The sequence below is a fragment of the Silene latifolia genome, chromosome 11, assembly GCF_048544455.1.
Source record: "Silene latifolia isolate original U9 population chromosome 11, ASM4854445v1, whole genome shotgun sequence".
Classification (NCBI taxonomy): domain Eukaryota; kingdom Viridiplantae; phylum Streptophyta; class Magnoliopsida; order Caryophyllales; family Caryophyllaceae; genus Silene; species Silene latifolia.
Window position 1 is genome coordinate 7,101,404 of NC_133536.1, and position 11,677 is coordinate 7,113,080.

Genomic DNA, 11,677 nt, shown 5'->3' on the forward strand with positions numbered 1-11,677 from the left:
AGTCCAGCTTCACCAAATCCGAGTTGATCCCATTACTTGGATTGGAAGCTCATCTCAGCTTGCTTTTAGATATTTTTAGTATTTCTTCAATATTTTTATAATTGTATTTTTTAAAACATTGTTATTTTGGTATTACAACTATATTTATCAGTAATTTATAATTCTATTTTTTTAATATATTCAATTTTAGTTAGACTTGTCAAGTGAGAAAAGAAAAGATTTTTAGTAACAAACCGAGACTAAATATTTGTTAAACTCAACGAGCTCCAGGCGAAACGCCAGAGCTCAAATTTCCAAGCCGATCCCAGAGCTCAAATTTCCAAGCCAAACCCAATCCTATACGAGTTTGATATCAGAACAGCTCGGTTACACTTACACAGTTACACCCTACTTTGGCCAGCTAAATAAATTCATTTGGTTAGTGCCCATCAATTTTTACATTTATAATTGTCAACAAAAAAAAAAAAATTACATTTATTTATTATCTATGTAGGGGCAATATGGTCTTAAAAAAGTATATCACTAGACAGAACAAGAATTGAGTAATAAAAATATCTTGTAAATCATACTACATATATGAGTTATTAATGTGTGCTTTTAAGCACACGTCAGAAAAACCGTAAAGTTAAATGATTGAATGAACAAGAGAATTATAACATAAGATTATACATCCAGTTGTACCATAAGCATTGTACAACCAAGGTATAAGAATCCGAGCTTATATGTATTCTTTCTGAGCTAATTCAAAGTTCATGTTTTTAATGTATAAATGGATGAACCTGTGTAGCTCCGACACCTTAGCTAGGTGGAGTGTCGAGTGTCGACACGACACGACACCTAATACGACACCTGACACGCTTGGGATACTTCAGAGTTCGACACGACTCTCGACTCTTTGCACAGTGATGATTGATTGATTGATTGGGTGTGAGGAGTAGCGGGAAAAAAGAGAGAGAGAGAGAGATGGAGGAACTTTTGGGTATTGCGGCAGATGAAAGGCAAATAGGATATGGTAGGGTTTCATTTTTAAAAAAAAAGTAAGTGTGGAAAGTTGTTTAATGACAGCTGTTATCATTAATTGTAATATTTTAATATGTTTTATCTTTCCTCACCTTTACTCTTTTACTAGATTTATTCTACAGACTATATTTTTTTGTTATTTCTCAACATTATATATATATTTATATATTATTATAATATATTTATAGAAAAAATAAAGAATGACGTGTCGTATCGGTGTCTTTAAAATAGTCAAGACACTTATTTGACCGTATCCCCGTGTCACTTCAATTTTAGAATCACGTGTCCGACACTCCGATACGCGTCGGATACGACACTTCTCTGCCGAGTCTGAGTAACACAGGGATGAACTCAATACTTTTTGATAAAGATCATATTATTTAACATAAAGCTCGGATACTTTATCACAAAGCTCAGATTCTACACCGTATAACATATACAACAACTGGTTGTATAGTCCATAAATATGCTCATTTACCAGTTAAACTTAACAAATTGGCAAAATCAACTCATTCATTTGGATCCTAAAAGCATACTGTCTGTAGACAGAACAAATTTCCCTAAAACAAATGTAACAAAAAAAAAAACCACAGATTTCCTTCTCTAGACTCACAAATGGATCCTCAATACTAATTTCATAATAATCGACAATAATTGTACTGCTTCCTACCAAAAGTACACTCACAGACCCATAAATCGGCAGAAAACTTGGGTATTACAGATGAGATAGAACACAAGAAAATCCCGATGATTCATTCCTTCAAGTTGGAGTCGCTGTTACCATTACGAGAAGATCTTGAAGAGAAGGCCACCGTGAGTGGCGAAAAAAGGAGCAAAAACAAGTGACTCAACTGCCATGAGCTTGATCAGTATGTTTAGTGAAGGGCCAGATGTATCCTTAAGAGGGTCGCCGATGGTGTCACCGATGACAGCTGCCTTGTGTGGTTCTGAACCCTTTGGTCCGAGAGACTTTGCATGCTCGGATACACCGGCCTAAAAGAGGAAACAAAAGGAAATTAACAATAACATCTTACAGAAAGTCTAAATTATTATGTAAGATGGTGTAACAATTCGAAATTGTCGACCAACAAATTCCCAGTTGAACTACTAAATAATACGTAAAGGACTAATTAGGGTTGGTCGAACAGTAAGCGTATTTTTACACGGTCTCATACGAGACTTTATCATCCATATTATCATAGGTAGCTCTAAAACTATACCTCAATGTACTTCTTCGCATTGTCCCATGCTCCACCAGTGTTTGAGGCAGATATGGCAACCTGGTAATAAGCCAACCAAAGATACTCGTAAGGAAAAAAAACGTAGAAAAAAAAACAAGGGATATTCTCTCGTGTACCCTGAACTTTTCCGTTTTCTACGATGTACCCTCTTTTCTTGCAAAAAAAACTTTGACTGTCAATAACTATTGGCTACAAGTTCGGAACACGATAAACTTTTTTTCCAAATTGACCATTTTTAAGAGGTCTCCAGTTTGAAAAAGAATTCTACCACGTCTCAACTCGTAGTCGGAAATTATGGTCGGTCAAAGTTTATTCGTTAAAAAAGCTTTGACCTACCATAACTACCGGCTACGAGTTCAAAAAGCGGTGAATTTTTTTTTTCAAATTCAAGGCCTTGACGAGATAATTGGTTTGAAAAAAAAAATTACTGCTTTCTGAACTCGTAACAGAAAATTATTGTCGGTCAAAGTTTTTTTTGTGAAAAACGAGGGGTACACCTTAGAAAACGAAAAAGTTCAGGGGTAGATGAGAGAATATCCCAAAAAAACAAATAAACCACGAAACAACCTGTACCATAATCACTACGGATGTAGCGATGATGTCTAAACAAAATTGAAAAACTAGACCAAATCATTTACCTGGACACCTGAAACAAGAGAGCCTGCCAAAACACCAGAAAGGGTCTCCACACCGAAGAGAGTTCCGACAATGAGTGGGGTAAGCATAACCAATGCACCAGGTGGGATCATCTCCTTAATAGATGCATCAGTGGAGATCTTAACACAAGTGGCATAGTCGGGCTTTGCAGTTCCTTCCATCAATCCTGGGATTGTGTTGAACTGTCTTCGGACCTCCTCAACCATCTTCAAAGCAGCACTACCCACACTCTTCATGGTCATTGCAGAAAACCAGTAAGGAAGCATGGCACCAACAATTAATCCGATGAATACTTTGGGGGTGAGCACATCAACGGTTGCAATAGAAGCGCGGCTGACAAAAGCACCAAAGAGGGCCAAAGAGACCAATGCAGCTGAGCCGATAGCAAATCCCTGAAAGCAGAAAGTCCCACAGGTTTGTTTACTATACATTAGAATTGACAAATTTCACATCATTTACCATGCAACCTGAATGTAGCTTCACTACGCCTTGTATTGGGCAAATACAACAACAACAACAACATCATAGCCTTAATCCCAAAATGATTTGGGGTCGGTTGACATGAATCATCCTTTAGAACCGTCCATGGGTGAACGCACACCTCAAAATGCGAAAAAAATAGAAAAGAAAAATTGAAAAACAAAAGGAGAGTGAAAAATAATACAAAAGCCAGGTAAACTTGTAGGTTTTAAAATCGAAATCCGGATTTCTTTTATAAAAACTTAGAATTTAAATCGAGAATAAAGATTAACACGCTTTTGAAAACCGAAGTAAAACCTAAGGGTCCGGAATACCTTAAAAGTGAACCAAGTATTAATATACTCCGTATAAGAAAGTTGTTGGTAAAAAGCTTTAATAAATCCGAAAAGAACAAATAAATTTTTAAAAATTAAATAAAAACATTAAATATTTCCTCGTGGCAAATGAACAAAAAAAATCACCTAAAATACAAAACAGACTGCAGGTGCAATTTGCTTAGCTGGTACTCATAACCACGGTTCAAAACCTTTTGGCACCAAAAATTGCCTCGTGGCTCTCTTTATACCAAAAAGAGTGTCCAGCTGTCTAACCACTGAAGATGTACAAGGCAGGTGTAATTAACTAGATAAACCCTAAACATCTAGTCCATCAGATAGGGAGCACCCGCAAATGTCCAGAAAAGAAGCGACACATTAAAAGTTAAAACAGTTAAAGAAGCTCGTAATTTTCTTCTCTACAATATATAACACAAGAAATGCATACCTTGCCAATGGCAGCAGTTGTGTTACCAGCAGCATCAAGGGCATCAGTCCTTTCACGAATTTTATGGCTCATGCCGGCCATCTCAGCAATACCACCAGCATTGTCACTGATAGGGCCATAAGCGTCAATAGCAAGACCAGTAGCAATGGTGCTCAACATTCCAAGGGCGGCCACAGCAACACCATACATGGCAGCGAAACTGAAACTAATGAAGATACTGACAGCTATGGCGAAAATAGGAATAATGACAGACTTGTAACCTAACGCTAAACCAAAGATGACGTTGGTGGCAGCTCCGGTTCGGCAAGAATCAGCAACATCTTGCACAGGACTGACAGAAAAAACCAGTACAAAGATTACATTGAGTATCATATATAACTGAATTTCGAATAGCGCACAAGTCTTTACAAGTTATTTACCTGTATGCGTTGCTGGTGTAGTACTCGGTCACAAAACCAATAATGAGACCTGCCCAGAGGCCAACACACACGCACAAGAAAAGTTGCCTGCGAGAGAAGTTATACTGGCGGTCATGTAACAGGCTCAAAAGGAACTTAACACTAATGTAATGTCGGTGAAAATATGATACTAAATCGTACAACCAGCCAAGCGTCGTCCATAGAACACAGGAGTTTTCCCAGGAATAGAAATAACATATACTTTTGTAGACATTACCCAACTTTAACACACTTAGAAAGTGCGTAAAATTTTTTAAAACAGAAATATAATCAAGTGTAATCAACTTACCAGTTTTGAACAACCTTCTGAGTGCCAAAATTAAAAATGGTGAAAGAAGATGGAAGAGCAATCCAAGAGATAACGGCAACTCCAACAGTCATCAGTCCAGTAGAAATAATTAGTTGCATCTTCAGTGCTGGCTCAATTTCTTTGACAGCCTTAATTTCAAAGAAATCAGTAGCAAAGAGAGTTGTGATTAAGCAAACTATGATTCCCACGGAACTGATGAGTAGGGGATAACACATGGCAGTGTACTCATGATTGATACCAAAGGACGATATTGAAGCAACGACAAGAGCAGCGCAAGATGATTCAGCGTATGAGCCAAAAAGATCGGAACCCATTCCGGCAATATCACCAACATTGTCACCCACATTGTCAGCAATCACCTGAAAAATCATGTCACAGTGTGAAAAATAACAAATAAGCATGTAGCAATTAATCAGCTATGGAATTTGATAAGAGTAATGCAAAATGGCTCGCTAAACTTCCTATGCTTTTTGTATCACGAAACAACAAGAGTGTCAATGCATTTACGATGTAATTCTTAATACGGGTTATCTAAGGCACTGGGCTGATGTTGTAGTCGTTGTACTGCACGAAAAAATTATGTGAGTAATTCATGTACTTACAGCTGGGTTCCTGGGATCATCCTCTGGGATGTTCCTTTCAACCTTTCCAACAAGATCAGCACCGACATCAGCGGCCTTGGTATAAATACCTCCTCCAACTCTACCAAAGAGAGCCATAGATGATCCACCAAGACCATAGCCAGTAATAGCCTCAAAAAGACCCTCCCAATCGTCACCATAGTACAACTTGAATAAATTAATGGTGATATAGAGAACCAGTAGGCCATTTGCTGCAAGAAGGAAACCCATTACAGCACCAGATCTGAACGCAGTAATGAAAGCCTTGCCGACGCCTTTCCTAGCTTCCAAGGTTGTCCTTGCATTTGCGTAAGTTGCAATCTTCATTCCCAAGAAACCGGAGATCACAGAAGTGATGGCACCAAGCATGAAGGCCACAGTACTGAAGACAGCTGTGGCCAATGCTGGCTTACACGTCTTAAAAGGGTTGTAAGTGCATCGTCGAGTTTCTGTACTAAAGCCTTCCACAGATCCCAAGAAGAGGAAGATGAGAACAGCGAATGCAACCATAAAAACCCCGACATACTGGTATTCCGTGAACAAAAAGGATGTTGCACCTGATTGATAGAGCAAGAGTTCGAGTCAATACAAGTTGCACAGATTAAGTCATCTTTAACTTTAAGTTACATGTTACAACTAGCACAAGTTCCATGATGGCACACAATTGTTTTATTGGGTTCTCAAAGCTTGTAACTTTGGCTAAAATTCGATAATTTGGGATATAAAATCAATTATTTTCATGACAATTTGGAGAACATTTTCCACTGTGTACCCTTATGTTTTTCCGAATTCTAACATTTACCCTAGTTTTTAAAATCTTCTAATACACCCCTGAATTAAGTTAAAATACCCAAAGTATCATCATTCGGGAATTCAAGGCTCAAACTTTTTGAATAAAAGTTGTCTATTGATTAGTAACAACGATTATATTGAAAACTTTAAGTATTTCAAACGAGGAATCAACTAAAATTGCACAATTCTAAAGAACAAAATTTGATTATTTAGTTTACCTAAAGGAGTTTCTATTTTGTTCGGTACCTTGTATGATTATAAAAAAACCGAGAATATATCTGCGAATTCGAAAAAACACATGGGTTCATCCTAGAAAAACCCTATATATAAAGAGGGTGCATGTAAAATCACTCCATCTTGGTACTACTGTCCTACTTTAGAATTGGGGGTGGACGGGTGGTGCATTAGGTAAAGTACACTCCGACAGGGGAGAGCCCCTCACTCTCCCTTCTTCCCAAGGTCCTTTCGTCTTTGCTATTTGTTTATCTATTTTACTTTCGAGTGTGTAAATCAGAGTACATTTTTTTATCTCTCTATTTGAGAATTTCTTTTTAAGTATTTCACTTGTGTAAACGTTCACTTGTCATCCAAAAACAATATCAAAAAGATGGATTGTATGTTTTAGTAGAGTTGGCATTGGGCCCGCATGCCGGCCTATCGTGCCTTCCCCCAAAAATGGCCAGGCCGAGGCACGGATATTGGGTTGGCCGTGCCGTGCCTGGCCCACTCACCCAAACTCCCACCGCGGCCTGCTCTTGGCACGCCCAGTTTCGTGCTCGGGCCCACGTGCTGCCGACTCAATAGCCTTGGTATTTTTTTTCTAAATAGTTTTTTATTTATATAAATAATGAATATTAATGATTTAAATATATATTTTATTAAATATTAATGTACTTGATGTCTTGATTAGTTGATTTTTTAATAACTAGATTTAATTAGATAATTAAAAAATGAAATTAAAAAAAAAATTAATTAAATAATTAAGAAACGGGCCAAATCTCGGGTCGTCTGTGCTTGGGCCGTGCCGTGCCTAGGCACGAGAATTCCCAAGAAACGCTGCCACAACTCGCCTCCAACCCGTTCGTGTCGTGCCCGTGCAGACAGTATTGTTCATCCATACTGTTCATCTGTCCCGTGTCGTGCCCGTGCCGTGTTCGTGCCGCCTGCCTTAGCCCGTCCGAATTGTCATCTCTATGTTTTAGCAGTTACTAAAGTTGTTAAATATATATCTAAACACCTTCCATCATTTTATATATGACCTTCACGTTTTTCAAAATGAGTTCTTGACCTTGACTGACTTTTACAAAAATATTATAAAACTTGGAAACAATTATATTTTGAGTTTTGATATATACAACCATTGAGTTGTATGTAAGAAACTGAATATGGAAAGAAATTCCAAATATATGCATTAATTACATTGGGTGGTGTATAATTTAGTCTTTAATTCCTAACTTAATACGAATATGGAAAATATTAACCCTTATTTTGTTTACAAAAAAGTTTTCATAAGAGTATAATACTATTTATATTACTCATACATATACACCGTATTTGAACGAATATAGAGTACTGAATAGAGAAGTGAGGGTGTCGAAATGTGAAAATGATACACTCTCTCTCTTCACTAGTCATGAACTTGTCATGAGATAAGATCACTGGCCTTATCTACAATGAGTCATTAAATTTTCTTTCTAGAACCAAAGTTTTGATACTTCCAATGTATTTTGAGACCTTGCCTCAGCAGAGTAACACCTATGAATATATTACCACATGTCCAGACACCCCGTGCACCACGCATGACATTATCTAGCTGCAAAACATTGAAAATAGCAAAAGATACTCTCCACCTTTTACTCTGATAACGACACCTCTTTTATTTTATTTTTAAACGGTGAATACAGCCAATTATTTCGCAATTAAAGCACCAACAGCAAAAGTGCTAGTGGAATACACACCTCTTTGGTTTTCGGTTTCGGATCTGGTTAAATCGATTTGATTTTTATTCCTTAGTTTCCGCTTTATTCAATTTGAATCAAGCACAGATCTAAGAACATAATAACTAATTACTCCTACTAATTTATTCTAATCGTAAAACTTAATCAACTATCAAATGATGACATTATTGATTATTGGTAACATAACATAAGAAAATCATACTACTTAAAAAGCTTTCATACTGTTTTTTTCTCCGAGAAATAACATACGAGTAAATTATACTCTAGAATAAACCGTCTTACAGACTACAGAGTAAATGAGTTTCGCAAATTCTTATTTCAGACGGGCTGTTTTCCCGTCTGAAATAAGACCGACAAAATATTGTCATTTTTTAAGAGAATGTCACTATTTAATCCACAAAATGTTATCACTACCCTCTGAAAAATAATGGTAACATATTTCAGAAAATAACATTTTATTGTAAAATGACAACATGTTGTCCGTCTTATTTCAGACGGGAAACAGCCATCTGAAGCAAGACACGCTAAACGAGTTTTCATACTCCCGTTGTCCCGGTGAGTATCTTATTCTTTTTTATTTTTGTTAAACAAAGCGCGCACTTAATCGCATTACAATAGAGAAAAGGGGATTCAAACTTGGTACCTATCGACCATACTACCTCCGTCTTAATCTCTAGACTAGACATTTTCGGCTTTTGAGTATCTTATTTTCTAGGGAGAAAATAAAGCAAACGTAAACTATTCATTGGAACAGAAAATACTTATATTTACTTCCGGACATGTCGTCACCGACACCGACATTACGTTAAATGGAGGAATAGTTAGACTGACTTAGACTAGATCTTAGTAAATCACCTACGCATATATAGAATAAGACGGTTTCACATTGTGAGTCGATCCTTTACTACTACCACATTTATTTAAAATTCCCGCTCACATAAAACACGTATACAATCAAATGAAACCGAGAAAAAAACAACGATTAAAGATCCTTTGCATACAGAATTAGATCTAAAAAGAGGAGAAAAGATTTAGACCTTCAGAAATGGCGTTTTGGATTTCAGCGCACTTAAGGACGGCTTCGTCACCATCAACACCTTCTTCTTCTTCATCAATCAAACGATCGTGAAAACCGTTTTTCGAGCTTCCGCCATTGTTGATGTGTTGTTTTTCAGGTGTTACCTTAACTTTAGCAACGATGAACCATTGGAAAAGAGAAAAGATGATTCCGACGACGGCGCACGTCGGAATTATAATTTGAGTTGCTAGATCTGGTATCATTTTTATCGCCGGAAACCTAATTCGCCGATTTTCCGGCAATGTGGGAGACAAAAGGGGGGAAAATCAATTTGAGTAAGAGTGTTGGAGTGTGTGAGCAAGTGTAAGAAGAGTGTGAAGGTTTATATAGTTGTTTTTGTATGGTTGGTTTATTAAATTAATTGTTGGATAGATGGTGGGTGTTTGTGTGGGGTAATTTCGTACTCGGTAATTTTTATATGAGACGGTTTTAATGTTTTTTAGAAGAAAAACTCATTATTTACAAAAGAAAGACATTTTTTAAGAATGAGTTTTTTTTATAAAAAAATTATATGTTGTGAATTAGTTTCAAATATACTCGTATATTTTTACATTATTTATTAATTTTGTTTTCGAAACTATCAATTTTAAATTAAAAAAATATATATATTTTCCAAAATCTGATTATATTTTAGGTTAAGTATTTTTTTTGTAGTATGAGATATTCAATTTCTCATGATATTTTGGGTAAGAGGTTGGATTACACCTTTTGTCAAACTAATAGGACTTAATTACACTTTTTTTTTTTTTTTGAAATTGTCATCTCATTAATAATCAACTAAGCGTAGGTTACAATGAAGATAACAAATAGACAAAGGAAAATCAAGATTGCTAGCGTAAAAAATACATTCAAAATAACTATCTAAATCTTTGGTAATGAATGCTACGCGCTCCAAAATCATAAATTTCTTGAATCTATGAATAATCGATGTCTTTGCATCCTTCTTGATGGAGGGAAACAGTGTAGCCGTCTTGATGTATTCATCCACGAAACAAATCTGATAATCTCCCCGTCGATTAAAACTTATTATATTGATAACAATCCCACGAAAAAATGGAAAAACCCCGAAAGAAGGGACGGAACAACAGATCTCACCAAAAGGGAGACTATTATTGAAAAAAAGATAGATCTGCATAATATTAGTTGTTTTAAGAAAGCTTTTGTGGGGCTTACCATCGATGGATGATCGATGGATGATCGATGGAAGCCCCCGAATAATAATGGAGGCTAGGTTTTTAGAGAGGGTTTTTTTTTAGAGAGAGAGACTTGATAGGAATAACACGTTTTTGATTATGTAAGCGACTTAATTACACTTTTTGTCAAACTAATGGGGTTTAATTACTCCATTTGAAACTTGAGGGGCTTAATCTCACGATTAGACAAAGTTATGGGGGTCAATTGCTACTTTCGCCTTTTACAATATGTTTATCTTGAAATTATTTGTACAAAATGATTTGGCAACTAGTCCTCCTTACTTCCGTCATCGTGAATATATAATGGGTCAAATATTATTCCACATAAACATATTTTTTGGTTGAGGATTGCTTATCGGGTTGTTCGAATTATTTCTATTTCATTATCTCTACTTCTGGTTAATTTTCTCTCGCATATCTATTTTAAATTATAATCCCTCGTTCATTACATCAACCACTTGCATCGTTAGATCGTCTGAAAATAAGATTTTGGATTGTTAACAGGAAAATGAAAGAAAATAGAGATACCAACAAAAGAAGAGGATTTGAATTTGTGCTTATCTTGTTTTTTTACTCCGTATTACTTTATTTCAATTTATTCTAGTCATTTTTGGTACATTATATGAGTATTTATTTGTCTAGAAATAAAAAAGGAAGAAATGAACGAGTTTGAATTTCCTCCATTAAAAACCTGGGAGGTGAATTTTCACTAAGTTGCCGACAAATTACTTTTTTCGTGTACCATTTTGCGTGTTTTTCCCAGTCTTTTATTATTAATTGTGACTCAAATAAACTTTATTATTTTGTACATAATTTTTTCATATTTTCATATTATACATATATTATTTTATTGCATTTGGTATTATTTTTACTTTAATTTGTAATTTCTCTTTCGATAGACTTATTGAAATACCATCTCTTACCAAACCTACTCGGAGGGAAACCACTTCAAAAGAAAAGGAGTACAAGAAGTCAAGAAGTACTTGGTACTAGAGTAGCATCTCCGGTTAGTAACAAGAGCGGGAAATAATGAGGTACCGACAATTTTGGGTTGGAACGCGTGCATGCAAATTTAGTGTGACCCAACATGACGTAAGTCAGTTAATTT

The 11,677-nt window shown here is 36.0% G+C and overlaps 1 protein-coding gene across 2 annotated transcripts; it reads right to left on the minus strand.

The window, feature by feature from the left end:
* Positions 1-1,507: 1,507 nt before the first annotated feature.
* On the minus strand, positions 1,508-9,816 carry LOC141610835 (pyrophosphate-energized vacuolar membrane proton pump 1). Of its 2 annotated transcripts, none has more exons than XM_074429095.1 (8): positions 9,336-9,816; positions 5,531-6,105; positions 4,908-5,287; positions 4,580-4,666; positions 4,161-4,491; positions 2,900-3,310; positions 2,241-2,300; positions 1,508-2,013 (listed from the first exon to the last, which is right to left on the minus strand). In XM_074429095.1, exons 1-8 carry the CDS (start codon positions 9,577-9,579, stop codon positions 1,804-1,806), a joined length of 2,298 nt encoding a protein of 765 aa, XP_074285196.1. In that variant the 5' UTR covers positions 9,580-9,816; the 3' UTR covers positions 1,508-1,803. The 2 variants fall into 2 exon arrangements, with proteins under 2 accessions (XP_074285196.1, XP_074285197.1); XM_074429096.1 differs by lacking the exon at positions 9,336-9,816 and adding an exon at positions 6,716-6,851 and having other exon boundaries at positions 5,531-6,618.
* Between the last annotated feature and the right edge of the window lie 1,861 nt (positions 9,817-11,677).

What these genes read in the sequence shown, in the direction of transcription:
- LOC141610835 (XM_074429095.1), bottom strand. Translation starts at nt 9,579, where the DNA reads ATGATACCAGATCTAGCAACTCAAATTATAATTCCGACGTGCGCCGTC. An exon ending in ATGATCCCAGGAACCCAGCT is followed by an intron (nt 5,288 to 5,530) that starts GTAAGTACATGA and finishes ATGATTTTTCAG; the next exon opens with GTGATTGCTGACAATGTGGG. An exon ending in CAGAAGGTTGTTCAAAACTG is followed by an intron (nt 4,667 to 4,907) that starts GTAAGTTGATTA and finishes CTTCTCTCGCAG; the next exon opens with GCAACTTTTCTTGTGCGTGT.